At 39.7% G+C, this 25,127-nt stretch overlaps 1 protein-coding gene, 1 long non-coding RNA gene and 2 pseudogenes across 2 annotated transcripts in view; 2 read left to right on the top strand and 2 right to left on the bottom strand.

Moving 5' to 3' along the window:
* Positions 1-7,709: 7,709 nt before the first annotated feature.
* On the top strand, positions 7,710-8,310 carry LOC118664653 (annotated as a pseudogene).
* A 4,226-nt stretch (positions 8,311-12,536) lies between these two features.
* On the bottom strand, positions 12,537-12,637 carry LOC118661322 (annotated as a pseudogene).
* An 8,776-nt stretch (positions 12,638-21,413) lies between these two features.
* On the top strand, positions 21,414-24,457 carry LOC118672319. Its single transcript, XR_004973035.1, has 3 exons — positions 21,414-21,466; positions 23,729-23,952; positions 24,371-24,457. It is a non-coding gene; the product is annotated as an uncharacterized LOC118672319 (long non-coding RNA).
* The window catches only part of IL2RA (interleukin 2 receptor subunit alpha), a 54,030-nt gene continuing 52,826 nt past the window's right edge, over positions 23,924-25,127 (bottom strand). The window contains exon 8 of the mRNA XM_036341929.1: positions 23,924-24,057. Coding sequence (XP_036197822.1) covers positions 24,033-24,057 — 25 coding nt within the window. The 3' untranslated portion in view covers positions 23,924-24,032. The remainder of the gene's footprint in view (positions 24,058-25,127) is intronic.

Below are 25,127 nucleotides of genomic sequence, written 5' to 3'. Positions count from 1 at the left end.
CTTTTATAGCTGCTTCCTGCCGAATGGGGGCAATGTGTTGTTGTTTTTTAGAGTCAAGAGATCCTTGCTCTCTGTCAGAGGGATGATGAAGCCTGGGCACAAAGGAGGTGGCGATGGTGTCTAGAGGTGGTATTTCCTGAGTACGAGTAGAGCTTATACCCTGGTGGAGATAAATTTCATTATAAATCTTAGTATTATTGGGGTAAAAACTGGAACAAGAATTATGATAAATGGTCCAATGGAAGAAAAAAAGTTTTAGTTCTCATAATTTCAAGTAAAAGGATAGGAGAAAAAGGAAACATCAGTTTGGAAGGTTGTAGCCAAATATTTAACAACATTAGAAAAATTCAGGATCCAGTTTAATTCACAGGTGAAAAATAAAAATTTGGAGACAATTAATTAAATTAGTGCCTAATATTCACAACTGTGTATTAGAGTCTATTGAAGTACAATTTTCCCCCCTAAAATCACCCTCATTTTTATTAAAGACCAAATTAAGACCAATTTATTTACTATATTAAGTCCAGTTTCAAATTGGCCTGACTGTATAAACACAATAAAAATAGCAATTGATTGTATGGGCTCTTAAAATCTGCTTTGCTGGAATCTCATGATTGAGCTTTAATTAGCCCCACAGGGCAAAGAATCTGAGCCACCTAGTTGCAATCAGGTTTGCCTTCCCTTCAATACCTGTAGACTTGGGTGAATTCCTCAAGTTCTTCAGGTTCCCCAAATATCTTGAGGTTTCTTTCTTGACATCTCTCAGGAAAGTAACCTTCATTCCTTACATGGAAAGACTGCCAAGAACCACATGACCAAGCAAGGTAACAGCTTTCTCCAAGGAGCTCTAATTGGCTTCAAAGTCAGTTTTCACTCCATAAAGCTTTCTGGTGACATTCAGAGTCCAGGCATGACTCTCTTAGACATGACATGCCAGTCAAAGTCTTGATTAATAAAACTACAATTGAAAATTGGTCTTATTGAATTCATGCAAAGAAACATATTGCCACCTTAGCTGCTTTGGCTTAGTGGATAGAGCGTTGGCCTGCAGACTGAAGGGTCCTGGGTTCAATTCTGGTCAAAGGCATATGCCCAGGTTGTGGATCCATCCCCAGTAGGGCATGCAGTAGGAAGCCAATCAATGATTCTCTCTCATCATTGATGTTTCTATTTCTCTCTCCCTCTACCTTCCTCTCTGAAATCAATAAAAAAAAAATCTATATATATATAAAAGAATTGTATTGCCATGATTCAGTAATCATTAAGAATTGCCAAATTCTGGAGGGATAAGGTAGGGAGAAAAATATAATTTACCAAAGTGCTTAAAAACCAAGTCTCCTTATATCTGAAAAGCAAGAGGAAAATCCTTGTCCTTTTAATGAAGTGGGAAAGAACCAAAATCTAATGCTGTATTAGCTTACTTTTGATCTTTAAATTTATTTACTTAATTAAATTTATTAATCAGGAAAGTGCATGCTAGGTCTTCATTTTAAGGGGTTTTAAAGTGGGCATTTTCAGGAAGTCTAGTGGGGGATCTCAATAGAATTCATCAGCTTTATGCTGATATTCCAAGACGAGGTCTTTTCTCTCTCTTTAAAAAAAAAATATGTTCATTGATTTCAGAGAGGAAGGGAGGAGAGAGAATGAGAAACATCAATGGCCGAAACCGGTTTGGCTCAGTGGATAGAGTGTCGGCCTGCGGACTGAAAGGTCCCAGGTTTGATTCCGGTCAAGGGCATGTACCTGGGTTGTGGGCACATCCCCAGTAGGAGATGTGCAGGAGGCAGCTGATCGATGTTTCTCTCTCATCGATGTTTCTAACTCTCTATCTCTCTCCCTTCCTCTCTGTAAAAAATCAATAAAATATATATTTAAAAAAAAAAGAAAAAAGAAACATCAATGATGAGAGAGAATCATTTATTGACTACCTTCTGCATGCCCAACAACTGGGGATCAAGCCCAGAACTTGGGCATGTGCCCCGACTGGGAATCAAACCATGACTTCCTGGTTCATACATTGATACTCAACCACTGAGCCATGTTGGCCAGGCGAGGTCTATTCTCTTAACTTGTCTTTGGGTGTGGTCAGCAAATGACACTAATTGGATTTCTGCTATCTGTCTCTCTAAGTAGGTTGATATAAACTATTTACCTTCTGGTTGGGAGGAAAAATGCAAACCATTTACTCTTTAAGTGTTCCTGGTTTAGGGGAGATAGGATTTACTAGATGGCTATGGACTGCTTGGCATCTAGATTTTCTATATGGCTTCAAACTGCTATTTAACTCAGTTTCCCTACTCTGCTTGTTCTGACTTACTGGTCTGTATCATTTATATAACTTTCTCTTAACATGTCTCCTTATAAACCTTCTATAACTTTCACAAACCTTTTTACAACTTTAACTCACTTTCTTTTTCCTTCAAAATGCATGTCCATGCCTCATGCCTTCTATTTCCAAAACCATACAATTTATTTCTAATTTAATTAGAATTCTTAACTCTTAGAAACCTTAATTTTCCAATGATAACTAAACAGTAAACTACCAGAATTTCTTATATTGACATTTATGAATGCTCACTTTTAAGAAACACACCTTCAAAAAAGCACAAAACATGGCATTAACAGTTCCAAACCTAGATATTCTGTAACAGAAGATTTTGAATGGAAAAAATAAAAAATATTACCAAGGATAAAGAAGGACATCATATATTAACAGGGTAAATTAATCAAGAAGACATTGCAATATAAATGTTAAAGTACTTAATAACAGAGCTTTAAAACATGTTAAACAACTGAAAGGAGAAAGAAAACAATCTATAAGCATAATTTGAGTATGGTTCAATACTCCTCTCAGTAATTGATAGAACAAGTGACCAAGAGATCAGTAAGATATAGAAGATTGAAAATACTACCAACCAACTTGACCTGATTGATATCTGTAGCACACAACAGTAGAGTACATATTTGTTTATTCACATGGAACATTCCACCAAGATAGATCATTTTCTAGGTCAGAAAAAAAGGGATCTTATTCTGGGCCTCAAAAAATTCATACCACACAAACTATATTCTCTCACCACAACATAATAAAATGAAAATGGCTAACAGAAAGACACTTGGAAAAGTGTAAAATATTTGGAAAACAAATAAAACATTTCTAAATAATCCATGGATCAAGAAGGAAATCATAAGATGAGATAGAGATTTTTAACTTAATGATATGAAGATACATTTCAAAATTTGTGAGATACAGCTAATGCAAAGCTTAGAGGCAAATTTATCATATTAAATTCCTATATTAAAGACAAAGGAAGATTTCAAATCAATTAGCTCAACTTCCATCTAAAGGAAACAGAAAGAGAAAAGCAAATAAAGCAAAGAGTAGTCAGAATGAAGGAATAATGACTTTATTAGCAGATCACTGATATTGAAACAGAAACTAATAGAAAAAAATCAAAGACACTAATAGGTAGTTGTTTGAAATAAGCAATAAAATTAACAAACCAGACTGACTTTTTAAAAAGTTACAAAAGACACACATTAAAAATAATATCAATTAAAGGATATATGTCACTACAGATTCTACAGGCATTAAAAGGATAATATTTATGAGCAATAATTTGATAACAGGTAAAATGAACAAATTCCATGAAAAACAGAAACTACCAAAGCTCAACCCAAGAAGAAATAGATAACCTGAATATACCTACATTTATTAAAGAACTGTAGTTAATAACCTACCCCAAAGAGAACTCCAGGTACTGATGGTTTCAATAACAAGTATTTATAAGAAGTTTGAAATATTGTTTTTGACCTTCAAGTCCTTAATTCATCTGAAGTTAATTTGTTTGCATAGTATGAAGTACAGATCTAATTTCATTTTTTTCCATATGGAAAATCCACTTTTTCTAGCTTTGATAATTGAATAGTCCCTCTGCCATGCTCCATCATTCCCATGTGCCTTTATGCATGGGTCTGCAAATTAACTCTCCCATGAATAAACTACTCCAGGAGAGGTGTGTCTCCACGGGATTCCTGTAGTGGAGATCAAGAAGGGCATAATATCTGGTGAAATATAATGTGTTGCTCAGATGGACACCATTGTGTGTTTTTTTAATTTAGCAATTTTTTATTTTTCAGTTACAGTTTATATACAATATTATATTAGTATCAGATGTACAAGCCAGTGATTAGACACTTCTATAACTTAAAAAATGGTTCCTCCAGTATTTTCAGTACTCACCTGGCACCATACATAATTATTACAATATTATTGACCATATTCCCTGTGCTGTCTTTTACATCCCCACGACTCTTCTATAACTATCAATCTGACTCTTTATTTCAATCATCCAAAACAAGAAAAAGCCAAAATGTATGAATACATACATACATACATACATACTGGGAATGGAATGATGAAGAAAACTTGATGACTGATAGGCGCCTATGAAATATAGAAATTGCTTACAGTTCTAGAAAGCTTTTTTTCCTCGCTATATTAAATGAGAGGCCCAGAGATCCATGCAAAGCAGAGTGATCTTGGCTCCCTTATGATGAAACCATGGAGAACAAGATCTTATCCTTCATTTCAAACCTGAGAAAGTAGAGGGAACAAGGCTCAGATTCTTGCTGTAGGTAAAGAAATGCACACTCAGCCAGGCATGTTCTTTCCTGATTAATGCTCTGTTGAGACTTCCCCAGATCAGTCTATGAAATCAGAAAGGTTGTTTCCAGGAACATCTGAAGGAACTAACTAGAATACATTTCTCTTTTCATTCAGTTAGGATCAGATTAATTATTGAAAACGCCATCCAAATAGCAAGAATGGGAATTAAAATAATCATTGGGTCCCTGAGAAAACATTTGTATTATTGTACTGGACTCAGAATCATGGTTCTACTATCGGTCTTCTCCCAGGCAGTGCTCCAAGGGAAGCGCTGGGTGTCATTGGTTGTCACAGTGCCAGCATGCTCTGCGCTGTGAGCCTATAGGTTTTGAAGTCAGAGTACTGGAGTTTTAGTTTCCTACACATTGCCTCCATTTTCTCATCTGCAAGGTGGGACAGAAGTGAGGCTGTTGTGGGTCCCAGGCCCCTCCAGAATGGCCTGTGAAGCCTGTGGGAGATGAGATAAAGCTGGGTCAGCAGGGCAGAGCTATCAGGGGTGGTGCTGGGACCGAGAAAGGTTAGGGCATAATTTATGACCGCTACAGCTGCAGCTGAGAATTCCAGCTGGGCAATCAGTGTCAGGGTCTGGAGGAACGGAGATGGCCTTTGAGGATCCTGGCTCTTTCCCATGGGCGTGAAGTTGCCCGAGCCATTCTCTTCTGCACCCCTCTCCACACTACCTGGAAAACATTTTAGGGTAAAAAACGGAGGGAGAGGATATTTGAGACACTGAGCATTTCTATTAAAGAGACTAAACATTGCCCACAAGGATTGTTTAAATTGATGGGACATAGTGTTATTTTTCTTATCAACTAGTAGGTGGGTCTGCCTGACTCATTATAGATTTATTATAGATTACAGAAGCTATGATTTCTGTGTATTTCTGAATGATAGTGTATGAATCAGAGGCAGATTAGGCTTCGGTGAAAAACAGCCTGCAAATATTAGTGGCTTATCACAACACAAGTTTGATTCTTATTCAAGTTACATTTTATCAGGTTGGCTAATACTCTGCTCCAACTTGCCTTCACACTGAGACCCAGACTGACAGAGAAACTTCTATCTGGAAACTTGCTGTGCTGTCTCTTAAAGCTTCAGCCCAGAGGTGACACACACACTTCTCATGTTTATTAGTAAAAGCAAGTCACATAGCCATGCCTGAGTTTAAGAGGGTGAACAACAGAATTCTCCTGCATGGTGGGGCACTGAATATTTGGGAACAAAGGTACCCATTAGAGTAGCAGTTCTCAACCTGTGGGTGCGGCCCCTTTGGGGGTCAAATGACCCTTTCACAGGGGTCGCCTAAGACCATCGGAAAACACATATATAATTACATATTGTTTTTGTGACTAATCACTATGCTTTAATTATGTTCAATTTGTCACAATGAAAATACATCCTGCATATCAGATATTTACATTATGATTCATAACAGTAGCAAAACTACAGTTATGAAGTAGCAACGAAAATAATTTTATGGTTGGGGGTCACCACAACATGAGGAACTGTATTAAAGGGTCTCGGCATTAGGAAGGTTGAGTACCACTGCATTAGAGGGATTATGTGACCTGCCATACTTGCAGTTTTTTTATTCTCTAATATCATTGTCTTGTAGGATTCCTTTGAGCTGCAGCAAATGGTTTATCAGTGTATAATGACTGATACAACTCCAAGGAGGCAAACTATTAGAGAGGAGGAAAGGAAAAAACTGTGAATCCCAAAGGTATACTTTGAGGAGCAAAGATGCCATCTGATTTTTCCAGGCAGAGTGAGCAGTTACCCTTGCAAGGCCCAGGGTGGCAGAAGCATTTTAGACTCATGACATTTAATTTCTGATTCTAAATCTCTGATCTGCCAGGTGCCTTCAGTTGAATCTTACTCCATGTTTCCCCTCTGTCCATTAATTTCTTAGGCCAATTATTAACTCAGTCAGGGTTTAATTCAGAATTCTACCTCAGGATTCCATGCCCTCTTCCTCCAATACTGCTGTTAGGGCTCAGGCAGTCTGGGATTCCAGGAGTGAGAGACTCATGACAGTTCCAATTGGCCACACACTGGAGAGGGGAGGTCTCTCTCGTTTCTGCCTCAGATATCAACAGTGCTGAGGACTTCCTGTCCCAGGCCCTGGCAGGTGGCAGCATGCAGGTCTGTGGGAGCCATTCTCTCCTTGACACAGAGACCCAACTCCTTTGGGGTCTATGGCAGGTGCTCAGGCTCCTTCCTCTGTGATGCCCTGGAAAGTGTGCCTGTTCAGGCCCTAAGTTAACCTCTCTTCTCCACGTGGACACATGGGGACATTTGGGCCCTGTTCAGGCCACATTTGCCCTGAGGAAAACTCAGAGGCATCCCTGGAAGCTCCTTCTTGATTTTCCCACTTCTAGTGGTACACGATTTGTATTCCTGGCTGTGCTCTCAAAACAGCCAGACTCCCCTAGCACCTTCCCCGCACTTTAACAGCTTTATTGAGATATTTTTGACATAAAAATTGTATATACTTAAGGTGTACAATTTGATGTTTTGATACATGTGTGCATTGTGAAAAGATCACCACAATCAAGCAAATTAACATCTCCATCACTCTATGTAGTTGCCTAGCTTGTCGGCCGTCTCAATTTAATGGGGTACTGTGTATCAGAACCTCACCTTCCTGCACAGATCACAGAGCAGGAGGAAGGTGGAGGCCTTGAGCGTACATGTCACTATCTCCTTTCTGTTTTTCCTTCACAGTTTGGGCAGTGAGAATGGTATAGGGAAGGAAACCAATTCTCCTGGTCGTCCCATATTTCCCCACATTTATTGTTCCAGTAGATTAACATCTTGTGACTTTGTTTCGATGAATCTAAGTGTAGGTGGTAGCAGGGGTGCAGAACATAGTGTGATCGCCTAATTTCTAACTCTGCCAAAATGTATTACTTTACCTATCAGCCTATCACAACAGCTATGGAGCCTCCTGTTTGCCGGTTTTCCCTAGGGAGTGGTGTTACATATAAAATGAGTACATAGAGGTAGTCCCGCCCCCAGAAGCAGCACTGTGTGGGCCATGGTGGCCCCTGGGCAGCGGTGGCCACTGCAGCTGCTTGTCACGCTGCAGAACCTGTCCGCGCATGGAACCTAACTGTACTAGGCCACCCGCTCCAGGGCAGGCTGCTCTCCCAACATGAGCAGGGCACTTCTTCACAGCTTTCGGGTTGTTTTGCCCTGGCCAGGGCATCTTCTGGGCCTCCCTGGCCATGGCAGCCTTGGCTCAACTCTGGTCCCAATGTGCCTCCAGATGTGGAGTTTCCAGACAGGGCCGCTTGGACGTGTGCTCCACGCTCTGGTGCTAGGCTTGGCCGTAAGCTGTGGCGCCATCGTACCCTGGTACTTGGTGCTGATCTTCTCCCTCCTCTCTGTGCGTTCAGTGATGCTATAGGGGAGTTCAGGCTGTAGGGGAGCAGGTGACCCTCCCCACTCATGCTCCTTTTGGCTTGGGTGCCCATTTCACTGTTCCGTTGAACCAAGTATCTTGCATGACCCAATGGGGTAAAGTCCCTGCCATGTTGCCTCTGAAGGTCAAAGACCACCGCTTCTACATCTTCTTGGACAAAGCTGGACATTTCTCCAACATAAAAACAACACAGTGGATGCCTACTGTAGCATGAGTACATAGAGGTTTATTCCCAGAGGGGAATAAAAACTGAACCTTACAGATGGAGTGACCACTGGCAGCACACAAGGGACCCGAGATTCATGAACAGAAAATAAAAGAACTTAAGTCCAGAGGCCCTAACAGATGTGTCAACACTGTCATCTTGATATATGTGGATTGGAAGTTGCAGTCACTTGAATTGGCCAGTGGAAATCACATCTCTCTGGGCACATCTGATGAACCTACGGGGCAGGATGCAGGAATCTATTGGCAGTTTGGGAGGAGGGACCCAAGGGGAGAAGAATAGGGAGGAAAAGAGAAGACATACAGGTGTTTGTCTGAGGTTGCCCCTGGTCTGCCTCTTGGCCATGTGTGAGAACTTGATGGAAAGAAAAACTACAGGCATAACCTGAGGATACAGGTTTCATGGAGGATTCGGTAAGACTAGGGCACAAATAAATTGTTTTAGTGCAAATACAATCCTGCCAACTGTTTCCTGGGGACTCCCAAAAGCATCTGAATGTGCGCGGGTGAGTGTAGGGATAAAATTCTACACTATCAGGTGGAGCAAAAATCAAGGAATTATTGGTTATTATCAATAGCATGATCTTATCTGAATCTACCAGCTGGTGAGGCCAGGGAACATTTCAGTCAGAGACAAATCCCACAACCAGAAAACAAAAAAGACATCCCTCCCCCAAATCCCAGACATTCGGCCAGTAATTTCAGAGGCGATTTTTTATGAGTTTTATTAGGGGTTTAGTTGGCATGCAAAAACTGCACATATGTGAAGCATACAATTTGATAAGTTTTGACATATAAAACCTGTAAAACCACGATCAAGACAATGCCCCTTTGTAATCTCACTCCTGCCCCTTCCTGTCCTCTCTCCTGATAATCTGCTTTTACACTGTATATTAGTTTACATTTTCTAGAAATTTATATAAAATAAATGGACTCAAATAGTAAATACTCTTGTTTTTAGAAAATTGTGGTAAAATATAAACACAAAGTATACAATTTTAACCATTTTAAGTGTGCAATTCGTGTCATTATGTATATATTTACACTGTTGTGCAAACATCACCACCATCCATCTTCAGAACTCTTTTCATCTTTCAAAACTGAAACTCTGTACTTATTAAACAACTAAAGGCCCAGTGCACGAAATTCGTGCATAGGTGGGGTCCCTTTGCCTGGCCAGCTATCGGGGCTATCAAAGCCATCTTACCCAGTCCCAATTGGGGCAAATCAGGGCCGGTGGCTAGGGCGGGACCATGTGAGGGGCTGCGGGAGGGCTCCAGGGCATGTCCGGCCCCATCTTGCCCAGTCCCGATCGGCCAGACCCCAACAGCAAGCTAACCTACTGGTCAGAACATCTTCCCCCTGGTGGTCAGTGCACGTCATAGCACCCAGTCAGTCTACCACTTAGTCCAGTGGTCGGCAAACCACGGCTCACGAGCCACATGCGGCTCTTTGGCCCCTTGAGTGTGGCTCTTCCACAAAATACCACATGCGGGCACGCACGTACAGTACAATTGAAACTTCGTGGCCCATGCGCAGAGGTTGGTTTTTGGAAAGGAGATAGATGAAACAAGTATACAAGATGAGTGTGGATGGGAGAGTTGGAAGGAATCGACCTCAGCAAACGTACCTCAATCAGATTGAGGATGTTTTTAGCAAAGGCCAGCTTAGGAGTGCCCTAATTAAGTTAATAACACTGTACCTACCTATGTAGTTTAAGTTTAAAAAATTTGGCTCTCAAAAGAAATTTCAATTGTTGTACTGTTGATATTTGGCTCTGTTGACTAATGAGTTTGCTGACCACTGACTTAGTCAGACACTTACCATATTAGGCTTATATATATATATCTCCCCATCCTCCAGTTTCCACAGCTCTAGCAGCCACTATTCTATCTTCTGTCTTTTTTATCTTTAATTTCTTTATTGGTTAAGATATTACATATGTGTCCTCATCCCCCCATTAGCTCCCCCAACCCCCCCAACCCCCCACTCATGCTCTCATCCCCCTGTTGTCTGTGTCCATTGGTTGGGCTTATATGCATGCATACAAGTCCTTTGGTTGATCTCTCCCCCTTACCCCCACCCTCCCCTACTTTCCCTCTGAGGTTTGACAATCTGATTGTTGCTTCTCTGTCTCTGGATCTGTCCCTGTTCATCAGTCTATGTTGTTCATTAGATTCCACAAATGAATGAGATTATGTGGTATTTATCTTTCTCTGACTGGCTTATTTCACTTAGCATAATGCTCTCCAGTTCCATCCATGCTGTTGCAAATGGCAAGAATTCCTTCTTTTTACCACAGTGTAGTATTTCATTATGTAGAGGTACCACAGTTTTTTAATCCACTCATCTGCTGATGGGCACTTAGGCTGTTTTCAAATCTTAGCTATGGTGAATTGTGCTGCTATGAGCATAGGGATGCATATATCCTTTCTGATTGGTGTTTCTGGCTTCTTGGGATATATTCCCAGAAGTGGGATCACTGAGTCAAATGGGAGTTCCATTTTTAGTTTTTTGAGGTAACTCCATACTGTTCTCCACAGTGGCTGCACCAGTCTGCATTCCCACCAGCAGTGCAAAGGGTTCCTTTTTCACCACATCCTCTCCAACACTTGTTGTTTGTTGATTTGTTGATGATAGCCATTCTGACTGGTGTGAGATGATACTGCATTGTTGTTTTGAGTTGCATCTCTAGTATAATTAGTGACTTTGAGCACGTTTTCATATGTCTTTCGGCCTTTTGTATATCCTGTTTCAAAAAGTGTCTATTTAGGTCTGTTGCTCATTTTTTGATTGGATTGTTTATCTTTCTTTTGTTAAGTTGTATGAGTTCCCTGTAAATGTTGGAGATTAAACCCTTATCGGTGATAACAGCAAATATGTTCTCCCATACAGTGGGCTTTCTTGTTTTGTTGATGGTTTCCTTTGCTGTGCAGAAGCTTTTTATTTTGATGTAGTCCCATTTGTTTATTTTCTCTTTAGTTTCCATTGCCCTAGAAGCAGTATCAGTGAAGAAATTCCTTCGGCATATGTCTGCGATTTCGCTGCCTGTGGGTTCCTCTAGTAATTTTATGGTTTCCCCTCTTATGTTTAAGTCCTTTATCCATTTTGAGTTTTTATGTATGGTGTAAGTTGGTGGTCTAGTTTCATTTTTTTTTGCATGTATCTGTTCAATTTTCCAACACCATTTATTGAAGAGACTGTCTTGACTACATAGTATGTTCTTGCCTCCTTTGTCGAATATTAATTGGGCATAGTGGTTTGGGTCAATTTCTGGGTTCTCTATTCTATTCCATTGATCTATATGTCTGTTCTTGTGCCAGTACCAAGCTGTTTTAAGAACAGTGGCTTTGCAATACAGCTTGATATCAAGTATTGAGATCTCACCTACTTTGTTCTTTCTCAGGATTGCTGCAGCTATTCGAGGTCTTTTTTTTATTCCAGATGAATTTTTGGAACGTTCGTTCTAGATCTGTGAAATATGCCGTTGGTAATTTAATGGGGATTGCATTGAATCTATAAATTGCTTTGGGTAGTATGGACATTTTGATGATGTTGATTCTACCAATCCATGAACACGGTATATTCTCCCATCTGTTTATGTCTTCCTCTATCTCTTTTTTCAGTGTCCTGTAGTTTTTCGCATATAAGTCTTTTACCTCCTTAGTTAAGTTTATTCCTAGGTATCTTAACTTTTTTGGTGCGATGGTAAATGGGATTGCTTTTTTAGTTTCTCTTTCTATAAGTTCACTATTGGTGTAAAGAAATGCCATAGATTTCTTGGCATTAATTTTGTATCCTGCTACATTGATGAATTTATTTATTAGGTCTAATAATTTTTTGATGGAGTCTTTAGGGTTTTCTATGTACAGTATCATGCCATCTGCAAATAAGGACAGTTTTACTTCTTCTTTTCCAATTTGGATGCCTTTTATTTCTTCTTCTTGTCTGATCGCAATGGCTAGTACTTCCAGTACTATGTCGAACAGGAGTGGTGAGAGTGGGCATCCCTCTCTTGTTCCTGTTCTTAAGGGGAATGGTTTTAGTTTTTGACCGTTGAGTATGATGTTGACTGTGGGTTTGTCATATATGTCTTTAATTATGTTGAGGTATGATCCTTCTATTCCTACCTTGCTGAGAGTTTTTATGAAGAAAGAGTGTTGGATATTGTCAAATGCTTTTTCTGTGTCAATTGATATGACTACTTGATTTTTAAAAAATATGGAAGGCTTCACAAATTTGCATGTCATCCTTGTGCATGGGCCGTGCTAATCTTCTCTGTACTGTTCCAATGCATTAGCTATTATGAATAATGCTGCTATAAACATGGGGATACAGATATCTTTTTGATACATTGCTTTCAATTCTTTTGGGTATATTACCAGAAGTATAATGTCTGATTCATATGGCAGTTCTATTTTTAATATTTTGAGGAACTGCTATACTGTTTCCTTAGCAGCTGCACCATTTCACATTCCCACCAATGGTGCACAAAGGTTCCAATTTCTCCACATCTTTGCCACCACTTGTTATTTTTCTGTGTTGTTTTGTTTTTAATCATCATTCTGACGGGTGTGAGGTAATTTATTACAGTGTTGATTTGCATTTCCCTAAGGATTAGTGACATTGAGGATCTTTTGATGTGCTATTATTTTTCTTAGTCTTTTTTCCCTCAGTGTTTTATTTTTGATGGTTTCTTTCCAATTTTTCCCAGAGCTCACAGTTGTGTTTTTGTTGTTACCATTTCCCCTTCTGTGGTTATTTTAGGTGGTTTCTATTGCCAACTCTTCAAGTTCACTAACTTTTTCTTCTGCAATATTTAATCCAGGTTAATCCCATCCAGTGTGTTTTAAAACCATATAGTTTCAAGAGTAGACATTTTATTTGGGCCTTCAAAAAATTATCTTCCATGTTTTTACTTGACATGTATAATTTTTCCTCTAGCTTTTTAAATAAATTGAACTAAGTTATTGTTACTGCTTTAATGTGCTGGCCTGCTAATTCTAACATCTGTGTCAGTTCTGCTTTGATTTTGATTGACTGACCATCTTATCATTATGAGTCATATATTCCTGCTTATTTGCAAGGCTGGTAATTCTTGACTGAATTGTGGGTTTTACCTTCTTGGTTGCTGGATATTTTTTGCATTCCTGTAAAAGTTCTTGAACTTAGTTCTGGGGTGTATTTAATTGCCTGGAAATATTTTGATCCTTTGGGGTCTTGCTTTTAAGGTGTGTTAAGCAGGATTAGAGCAGCTTTTAGTCTAGGGATAATTATTCCCCACTACTGAGGCTTAGCCTTTCTGAGCACCCTACCTAATGTTCCATTAATTATGGAATTAGGAAGTGATTCAGGCTAGCTGGTGAAAATAGGCATTATTCTCAACCCCATGTAAGCGGAATGTTGTTCCTTCTAAACCAGTGGTTCTCAACCTGTGGGTCGCGACCCCTTTGGCAGTCGAATGGCCCTTTCACAGGGGTCGCCTAAGACCACCCTGCATATCAGATATTTACATTACGATTCCTAACAGTAGCAACATTAAAGTTATGAAGTAGCAACGAAAATAATTTTATGGTTGGATCACAACATGAGGAACTGTATTTAAAGGGCCAGAAGGTTGAGAACCACTGCATCTTTTCCTGGCCTTGAGTAGTTTTCTTACACACATTGGTGATAGTACTCTGCTGAAATATAGGACACTCAAGCAGTCTTTTCATAATCTTCAGGTCTCTGGGTTCTTTCTCAGTGCTGCCCTTTCCTCTTTGTGCTCTGTCTTTCTGGACACTCAGCTAGTCTCCACCTGAGCTTCTCTTCCTGGCACCAGGCCCCAAAACTCTCTCATGGTAGCAAGCTGGGACCAGCAGAGGGCTCACCCTGATTGTTTCCTGTCTCTTAGGGATCCGATTCATTATCTCATATCCAATGTCTTAAAGATTGTTATCTCATATATTTTGTTCATTTTTTAGTTGTTGTATACATAAGGGTAAAATTGTTCCCTATTACTCCATCTTGGCCAGAAATCGAAGGCTAAACAGATTTTTTTTAAAAACCAGGATCTGGTTACAAAAATGTCTAAAGGGTTGAAGGAGAAAAATTGAAATGGTGAAATAGCTCAGCGATTTGCAGAAAGCAAGGTCTGGAGGAACAAAAGGGAAGAGATGGTATTACCTGAGTCCAGGAGTACTTATGGCTGATATGGTGGAAACTGTTGCTGCTACTGAAATCAGTGCTGCTGTAAAGGCAAACATTTCAAAGTCTGTAACTCACAGAATCTGATAGTGGTCAACCACTGCTCTCTTTGTTGGAACTGCCAAGGGCTGCTGGAGTCTGGACCATCTCTTACTGATAGAGATATCACTAGAAGCAGATAAAAAGGAAGGATTGTGTCTTCTCTTTTTTCATCTGCCTTCTAATTCTTTTTAGGACTTGCCATTGACCAAACCTAGCCAGAAGCAAGGGCAAATCATCTGGGAAGTATAATTTGCAAAGATTCAGCCCCTAACCATAAAGAATAGGGTTTGAAAGGACAGGAATGCTTCAGCACTTCTGGTGTTGGGTCTTTTACTCCTTTGCTGATTAATAGTACTACTTTCACAATTAATCACTTTGCTCTAAAGCATTTATTCCACCTAAAGTATTGAAGATTTCAAACATGTAGTATCTTCTCTTATTAGGCCCTATTCTTTCAAGGTAATCTAAAGAGCTTAAATCAAATTTTCTCTTTCAGATCTAATTAGAAATGAAAACACCTTGCTCTCTAACTGTTCAAAGATAGTTAGCTATTAGTCTATTCTACCCCCCAAGATGCGTTCTTTTCTTAGTGGTGTGCTCATAATATTTTGTCATTTGATCTTTGTATAATTTTGTCCTTGTTGGTCTATTCAACTTACCACACTATTTTTCTTTCAAAGTTACTGATGGAAACATATTTTCCAGGGAACCCGAAACAGAAGATGTAGGAGATGGCAGTTGCATACCCTAAAGAACTATGGTACTATTGGCTGTGTGCATAAATGTTGAACAGATTAATGTAGGAAAAAAATTATCTGGCAGTTGATTTAAATGCAGAATTTTAAAACCTTTCCCACAAAGAAATGTCCTACATACCAAGCACAAAGAATATAAGAGAAAGGATTTATCAGTGGGCACTAATAAGGACCAGAAGATACACTTAGAACTCTGGGGGGAAGCTCAATGGATCTGTACTCTTCACCTGCTACTCAACCAATAGATGTTACTCTACAGGTCTAATGAAGTAAGAGACTATTCTTTCCACAAATATTAATGGATGCCTATTACTGGTATGTGCATAGTGCAAAAGTAGACAATGGAATTCTGTGAAGTACAACAAGTTTAAATTTTGGGGAGAAGGGATGAAATAAAATATAAAAAGTTTGCTGACATGGTACAGCCATTATGAAAATGGCATATATGTTCTTCAAATATTAAAAGAAGAACTGTCATATCATTCAGCAATCCAACTTCTGGGTATATATCCAGAGGAAATATATATGTGTCTTCATAAGATACCTGCATTCCTGCGTCCATTGCAGCATTATTCACATTAGTCAAGGTGTGGAAACAACCTAAGTGTCCATCAACAGATGAATAGGTTAAAAAAAAAATACACACACACAAAATGGAATATTATTCAACCTTAAGAAAGAAAATTCTGCATTTGCAACGCATGGAAAACACTGGAGGACAGTATACTAAATGAAATAAGCCAGACACAGAAAGACAAATACTTTGAGCAAATGATCCCACTTATATGAGGAACTTATAAAAGTCAAACTCATAGTTATAGAGTAGAATGGTGGTACCAGGGGTGGGGAGGGGGGAAATGGGTGATGTTGGTCAAGGAATACAAAGTTTCAGGTATCCAGGACGAATAAGTTCTGGAGATCTAATTATAGCTTGGTGACTGTTAATACTGTTAATACTTTCTAGTGCACTTAAGATTTGCTAAGAGAGCAGATCTTAATTGTTCTCACATATATAAAAACTATATCTATTTGATGTGATGGACATGTTAATTAGCTTGATTGTGGTGAGCATTTCACACAAACATTCCAGTACATAGTGCTGCATCTCAAATACTAAGCCCAAATTTTACTTGGACTGCCTAGCACATTGGCAATGGAAGAACATTAAAGAAGTTTCTCTACGCCCTTAAAAAAACCCCACATTCCACTCCTAATAAAGCCTAAGTCCACATTTTCTTTCCTATTCCCAAGACTGAGCTTTGAGATAGTACTTTCTAAGTTTTGTAATGGTATGATTATTTGAAAACTTAGGTTTTTTAATAAAATAACTAGAGGCCTGGTGCATGAAATTCATGCATGGGGTGGGGGGCACTGTGCCCCTCAGCCTGTCCTGTATCCTCTCCAATCTGGGACTCCTCAGGAGATGTCCAACTGCCGATTTAGGCCTGAAGGGATCAGGCCTAAACCGGCATTCGGACATCCCTCTCACAATCTAGGACCGCTGACTCCTAACCGCTCAAATGCCTGCCTGCCTGCCTGATTGCCCCTAACCACTTTTGCCTGCCAACCTGATCACCCCCTAACCACTCCCCTGCTGGCCTGATTTATGCCTAACTGCTCCCCTGCCGGCCTGATCGCTCCCAACTGCCCTCCCCTGCTGTGACCCACCTTCTCCCCCAGGCCCTGCCTCCACTGTGCATGCGGCCATCTTGTGATGACCCTATTGTGATGGCCATCTTGTGACGATGTTAGGGCATGATGCATGAGGGCGTGACGACCACCTAGGCTATTATTAGTATAGGTACTTTCTTATAGGCCATAAAGAAAAGTATGTTTGCTTACATCCATTCTCCCTTCTCTTGGTAACAATCTACTTTTCATTTGTTTACCATTCTCCCCACTCCAAGTAGCCAATAAGAGAAGCTGATTCCACTCTTAATTCTAGGGGTGGGATGTGTGGGTCTCGCCTAAAGAAATAACTGTCATCTTACTGTGCAAGGTAGACATAAGGCTTAATTTGAATCAATAAGACTAGAGAAGCCATTTTTTGGGACATTCTTAGGAAAGGAGCTATTTTTATTTCTTGATATGATGATCTGATAAAAATTCTGGAATATTTACATTGTAAGGGCCACATGAAGTTAATCTTGCTATGGGTTAAAGCTGACATCACTGGAAATGGAGAAGAGAGAGAGGGAAAAAAAACAAACAAAAAAACCCAAATACATTCTTGATAAGGTTGTTGAGCTATGAAGAAAACTACCACTGAGGAGTACACAGTTATGTGAAAAGTTGTTTTGGATTTGTTATTATTTGCTACTTAGAATCCTAAGTGATACACATGCTAATACTGTGCTTGATAATTCTTATCTTTTGACCACATATTTCTTTTGGTCCCTATTCCCAAAACAGTAGTATAACTACAAAGGCATGTTTCTCAATATTGTAGAAGAGGAAGAAGACATTCTTGAAAAAAGGAATGGAATAACAGAGATTGACTTTGAAAATCTCTTTCTAATTCCTAACTTGGCCAGAAACCACCATCTGATAGGAACATCTCCTGTAAGCCAACATATTTGGAAAGACTTCAGGGACATTGTAAGTTAATTGAAGTCATTCTTTGAAGATGAGTAAGGGACTAGTCATATTACCACAAGCAATTGACACCATTTTCTCTGGTATACTTATTTACCTCCTAGTGGGAAAAATTTTAAGATAATATTTATGGAAACAAAAACATGTATTTACATGAAATCATGCTTAAGTATTGAAAGCTAATTCTTGTCCCATTTTCTATTGAAATATTTTGTTGCTAATATGACAGTATAAGCCAAATTTGGTAGAGGAGCATGTATATGTCATATATTAGTAAGAACGGATAATTGTTATAGGATGCTGATATAGGGGAAAAAATCACAGTGTCCTGATTGGGAGAATCTTTCTGTCTTAGGTACAGTCCAAGTGTAAGCTGTCCTGGTGTGGCACCTCTATGGTGTCAGGCATCCAGGCTCCGTTGGTTTTGTTTCCCAGTCAAACTTAACATGCAGTTTCTATCACATTGGTAGTCCTAACACCCACTATAAAGACCACCTGCCAGCCAGTGGAAGAGACAAAGAAGGGGAAAGGCATACCTGTTCTCTTCAAAGACACATCCTGAAAATTGCACTTTGCTTCTGTTCAGGTCTTGTTGGTCAGAACTTAGTCACATGACCACACCTAGCTGAAAGGGAGGCTAGCAAACATTATCCTTAGCTGGGGAGAGGGATGTGTTCCACTAAAACCTGGGGTTTTTTTATTACCAATAGAAGGATAGATTTAGGAGGACATAGCCATAGGTGTCAGAATGATTTATTTATTTTTTAAAAGGTTTTAATCATTTTAGAGGGAGAGGAAGGGAGAGGGGCAGAGAGACAGAAACATCAATTAGGTGTCTCTTGCATGCCCCCTACAGGGGATCGAGCCCACAACCCAGGCATGTGCCACAACCCAGGGAATCAAACCGGTGACCTCTTGATTCATGGGTCAACACTCAACCACTGAGCCACACCAGCCAGGCAAAACGATTTCTTTTCCATAGTGGTTTTAAATAATTCCCAGTCTGATGATTCCAACATCTCTGCCATTATGAATTTGGTTCTAATGCTGCCTTTGTCTCTCCAAACTGATTGTTTTTTGCTTTAGTGTATCTTTTTTTTTTTTTTTTGAAATTTCTTTTTTTTTAAATTAAATCTTTATTGTTCAGATTATTACATTTGTTCCTCTTTTTTCCCCCCATAACTCCGCTCCTCCCAGTTCCCGCCCCACCCTCCGCCCTTACTCCCCACCCACTATCCTCATCCATAGGTGCACGATTTTTGTCCAGTCTCTTCCCGCATCTCCCACACCCCTTTCCCCCCCAAGAATAGTCAGTCCATTCCCTTTCTATGTCCCTGATTCTATTATGATCACCAGATTATTTATTCACTTGATTCTTAGATTCACTTGTTGATAGATGCATGTTTGTTGTTCATAATTTGTATCTTTACCTTTTTCTTCTTCTTCCTCTTCTTAAAGGATACCTTTCAGCATTTCATATAATACTGGTTTGGTGGTGATGAACTCCTTTAGCTTTTCCTTATCTGTGAAGCTCTTTATCTGACCTTCAGTTCTGAATGATAGCTTTGCTAGATAAAGTAATCTTGGTTGTAGGTTCTTGGTATTCATCACTTTGAATATTTCTTGCCATTCCCTTCTGGCCTGCAAAGTTTCTGTTGAGAAATCAGCTGACAGTCGTATGGGTACTCCCTTGCAGGTAACTGAGTTTCTTTCTCTTGCTGTTTTTAAGATTCTCTCTTTGTCTTTTGCTCTTGGCATTTTAATTATGATGTGTCTTGGTGTGGTCCTCTTTGGATTCCTTTTGTTTGGGCTTCTCTGCGCTTCTTGGACCTGTGAGTCTATTTCTTTCACCAGGTGGGGGAAGTTTTCTGTCATTATTTCTTCAAATAGGTTTTCAATATCTTGCTCTCTCTCATCTTCTGGAACCCCTATAATTCTGATGTTGGTACGCTTGAAGCTGTCCCAGAGGCTCCTTACACTATCTTCGCATTTTTGGATTCTTTTTTCATTTTGCTTTTCTGGTTGGGTGTTTTTTGCTTCTTCGCATTTCAAATCTTTGACTTGATTCTTGCGCTCCACTGGTCTGCTGTTGGGAGTCTATATAGTATTCTTTATTTCAGTCCGTGTATGCTTACTTTCTAGTTGGTTCTTTATCATAACATCGAGGTCTCATTAGATTTCTTGTAGATCTCATTAAGTTTATCGGCGGCTTCTAGACAGTTCTTAAGAGACCTTAAAAGTGTGGTTCTGAACTCTATATCTTCCATTGATAATTTTGTCCTGTTTCTTTGTCTCCGCATTTTTTTATGCTTTCTTGGTGCACCCCCTAGTGGTCTTTGTGCGCAGTCTTGTTGTAGTTAAGCCTTGATTGTTGTAGTTAATACTGGGGGGATTTGACCTCCAGGCCAACTGGCTGTGAGAGTCAGCTGTGTCTGCAGTCCTTTAGTGTATCTTGTAATTTTTTGTTGAAAGCTGGACATGATGTAGTAGACAAAAGGAACTGAAGTAAGCAGGCCTTTGGTGTGAGGCTTTGTGTTTATCTGGCTAGGAGTTAGGTTGTGGTTGTGTTTACTCTTTGCTGTTGCTGTGAGGTAAGAGGCAAAAATCTTTTCTAGTGTCTTTGTCTCTCCTATTGTCTCTGGGTTTCTGGAGAGACTTCTTAAGTAGAGTATGAGATGTGGGGTTCTTTTAGCTGCTTTTCCCTGTTACCATACAGGCGAACTATTGACGTGGTGTTGAGGTTGGGGGAGGGAACTGGTCCACCATGCTACAATTAGGGATTAGGTTTCAGTCTTTTAGTGAGTTGTTGTGCTTATCATCCCAGAAAACATGAATACCCATTAAGTGATTACTCTTTCCATGCGTTGGTAAGCACTAATTTATTTTCTGTCTATATGGAGCTGCCTATTCTGGATATGCCATATAAAAGAATCATACAACATCTGGCTTTTTTCATTTAGCATAATGTTTTTGAGGCTCATCTACATCGTAGCATGTATCAGTACTTCATTCCTTTTGTGACTGAATAATATTGCAGTGTATGGACATCCCACAATTTCTAGTGGTTCTCAAAGTGTGGTACCTGGACCACTGTTTCTCAAAGTGTAGTATCATCATGCAGAATCATCAACATCACCTGGAATTTGTTAAAAATGTAAAGTTTTAGGCCCACCCCAGACCTTGAAACTCTGGAGATGGACCCAGGCATCTGTGTTTTAACAATACCTTTCCATTGATGGGCATTTGGGTTGTTTTCACCTCTTGGCTATTTGGCTATAGTGATGTTATAAACAGTCATGTACTAGTTTCTGTGTGGACATAGATTTTCATTTCTCTTGGGTACATAGCTAGAATTAGAGTCAGGAGTAGAATTGCTATCATGTGGTAATTCAGTGTTTAACTTTTTGTTGTTGTTGTCGTTAATCCTCACCCAAGGATATTTTCCCATTGATTTTTTAGAGGGAGTGAACAAAAGAAAGAGAAACATCAATATGAGAGAGACACAGCAATTTGTTGCCTACTGCACACCCCCTGACCAGGGCCACGGATCAAGCCTACAACCAGGTACGTGCCATTGACTGGGAATCAAATCCAGGACACTTCAGTCCATGGACCGACACTCTATCCACTGAGCCAAACCAGGTAGGGCTCAATGTTCAACTTTTTGAGGAACTGCCAACTTGTTTTCCACAGTGGCTGCACCACCATTTACATTCCACCACCAATGTATAAGGATTCCTATTTTTCCATAGTTTTTCCATGTCCTTGTCAACATTTGTTCTTTTCTTTTCTTTCTTCTTCTTTTTTAAAATATATTTTCATTGATTTCATAGAGAGGAAGGGAGAGGGAGAAAGAGATGGAAACATCAATGATGAGAGAATCATTGATCAGCTGCCCCCTGCATGCCCGTACTGGGGATCGAGCCCACAACCTGGGCATGTGCCCTGACTGGGAATTGAACTCTGACCTCCTGGTTTATAGGTCAATGCTCAACCACTGAGCCACACTGGCCAGGCTTCTCCTTTTTTTAAATTTTTTGTTTGTTTCGTTTTGTTTAAAGTCATCTTAGTAGGTATGACATGGAATCTCATTGTGGTTTTGATCTGCATGTCTGAAATGTCTAATGATGATGTGGTTATTAGTTATTTGTTAGGATCTGTATGTTACTAAAAAGTATTGAGGATGCCAAAGACCTTTTGTTTATATAGTTACAGCTAGTGATACGTACCATATTTAGATACTAAAACTAAGAAATTCAAAGAATATTGTTTATTAATTTCTTTACAAACAACAGTAATAAACTCATTGCATGTTAACATCAGAATGATAACATGATCACATATCACATAGTTTCTAGAAAACTCCACCATACACTTGTAAGAGAATTAGAGTAAAAAAGGTAAATAAACATCTTAATTATTATGAAAAAATTTTGATCTCACAGAACTCCCTCCCCCAAAATGAGTAATGATAATTCAATTCAAAGTTACTCAAATAATACAATAAAATAAAATAAAAATTATGGTCTGAGATTCCTCTCAACTTTAGTTGAACTAGAAAACACAAATTTGGGGCAGTGATGGGGGGATATTGACAATGGAATCTGTATGGTACTTGGTTGGTCACAGAAAAAACAGAAAATGTTTCTTTAATCTGAATATGGACCTGCTGGCACTTCCTATATTTTTCTTAACACTTTCCTGCCCTTTCCAAAATGAAAACTGGATGCAGGTTTAAACTTTTCATTAATTGCTTTGGTCATGTGATTTTGTCTAACTGTGACATCTGAGTCAACTGATTTTAAGATTGAGCTCTTACACTAAAGGCTGTATAAGAACTTTCACTGAAATCCCAGCACCTGAAGCTGATTTTTCAGTAGGCATTGGGGATCAGTGGGCATGGAGAGATATAACCCAATGGTTCTCAAAGTGTGGTACCTGGAATAGTCACCAGCATCATCTGGAATTTGTTAGAAATGTAAATTTTCAGACCCAACCCAGACCTGTTGACTCTGAAACTCTGGAAATGGACCCAGCCATCTGTGTTTTAACAAGGCCTCCATGTGATTCTGATTTGCTAACAGTTTGAGGACTACTGGTATGACCTTTTCCATAGTTGCATCCTATCAGTGTGATCTCCTTCCCCACTCATCCCTTTTTTCTTCTTTCTTTCCATAAACATTGATCTCTTACTGGTGTTTTTATGACACTTATTTGAAAGTGTAAACATTTGCACATAATATGTCTGTTTACAAACATCTAATTCTTGCAGGACAAATTCAGAGTGTCATTTACAGCATGCTCAAAGAAACTAACTCTTAAAGAAACATATTAGTAATGAATAGGTGGCACTTTTTAATAGGAGGTATAATTCATTATCTTGGACCTAGTTTATTCTTCTGATCCAACATGAACTCTAGTAAAATCCTTTCAAATATTGAAGTTCTACAATTCCAACGGCTCAATTGCCCCATTTTGGTGTTACCCAAAGATAATTCTGCCAGTCTCTGCTCTTTTGATATTCAAAATTGAAGGTTCAGTGGAGTCGGGCTAGTTTAGAGGACTGACCTAAGGACAAAAAGATGTGTTCAAGTTACCAGTCCAGAGTTCTTAGAGGACATTCATTAAGGAATGTGACAGGAGAATGGATTAGTCATTCAGAGGCTGGGAAAGGAACTACGTGGATTAGGAGACAAGATCCTCTATTATGTAGGCTAGAGAGTGTGTGTATCTCTATTTACATTAGCACTGGGTTTTTCCTTGGGATGTCTAAACTGGGCAGTTGGGATGAAATTAACATTAAGCTATTTTCTTTATACTATTTAGGGTGTGGAGAGAGTTCCTGGCCCATCAAGCTTTACATATACATGAAAATAGAGCGAGAGTTGTAGTTGTTTCTTGCTGTGCCTCCAATGATGTACTTAGAAGCAGGTTGAACTCACTCATTGATACTCCAGAGCTGGCTTCGTTATGGGGTTGCAGTTGCCTGTTCTGTGATGTGACTTCAGAGTTTTTCAAAACCCACGGTTATCACAGGAGATGCAGCTTAGGTGAGTGTTTAATTTCTTTGATTTCTCTTGTGCTTCATGACTGCTGTGGGCTGTTCTCAGCTTCTTACCACTCTAGCTTTCTAGAGTGTTCTTCTACTCTTCCTCCTGTAGTGATATAACGAAGTCATAGTTATCAGTGTAATACTGAACCAAGAAAAATGTGTTTCCAGTGGTTCTCAACCTTCCTAATGCCGCGACCCTTTAATACAGTTCCTCATGTTGTGGTGACCCCCAACCATAAAATTATTTTCGTTGCTACTTCATAACTGTAATTTTGCTACTGTTATGAATCGTAATGGAAATATCTGATATGCAGGATGTATTTTCATTGTTTGAGACCCACAGGTTGAGAACTGCTCAGTGGGTAGAACATTCAACTAAGCCCACATTGACCTGCTAACTTTAAATTCCACCCCAGGATACTATTACCTTCCTACATGCTGAAATCTGACCTCAAGTCTTCTCTATCCCACCAAGCCAAGACTGCCTCGTGGTTCTTACAGCATGAAAATTCAATCATTGTGCAGTGAGGTAATCTGAGAAAGAGCCCAAGGTAGCCCTTCCATTTCCCTGTCAGTTCCAGGACTGGACAGTTGTAGGTGTGGAGGCTGAGCGTGTCCCGTGTAATGGACCAGAGGATGGGCTCTGCTTGGGGGTTAATCCCCAAGGGGGATACTCCTCTAGATCCTCACTTTACATTTCATTCTCACTTTACGTAGTGACTACCAGGTCCTACTGTCACACTCTAAAACCTGGACTCAACCCTGAGTCATCCCTCTTCCTTAACTTCACTTAAAACCAGCTACCTTGACCTCCTTTATATATTTCTTGATTATTTTGCTCCTTTTTAACATACACCCACTGACCTAGTTTATGCTGTAATCATCCCCCGTGTGGATCTACTCCATTATAACATAACCAGACTGCCACCACTATCACTCATCTTACATCCAGCCTCTGTTGTAGCTGGACCATTCAAAGGGTTAATGCTACCATTTTTCCCATAAGTAAAGCTTCTGTGGAGCTCTCTGTTGCCCTCAGGATAGGGTCTAAACCCCCCTCATTCTGGCCTGATTTTCATGACTTGGTCCATTCCCAGAGCATCATTGTCACCACTGCCCCATGCACTTTATGTTCAGAACTCCTTGGCTTCTCCCAAACATTATGATACTCCC

Source organism: Myotis myotis, unplaced genomic scaffold (genome assembly GCF_014108235.1).
Source record: "Myotis myotis isolate mMyoMyo1 unplaced genomic scaffold, mMyoMyo1.p scaffold_m19_p_1, whole genome shotgun sequence".
NCBI lineage: Eukaryota > Metazoa > Chordata > Mammalia > Chiroptera > Vespertilionidae > Myotis > Myotis myotis.
Note: the sequence above shows the minus strand (reverse complement) of the source record. Positions and strands in the feature narration are given on the sequence as shown.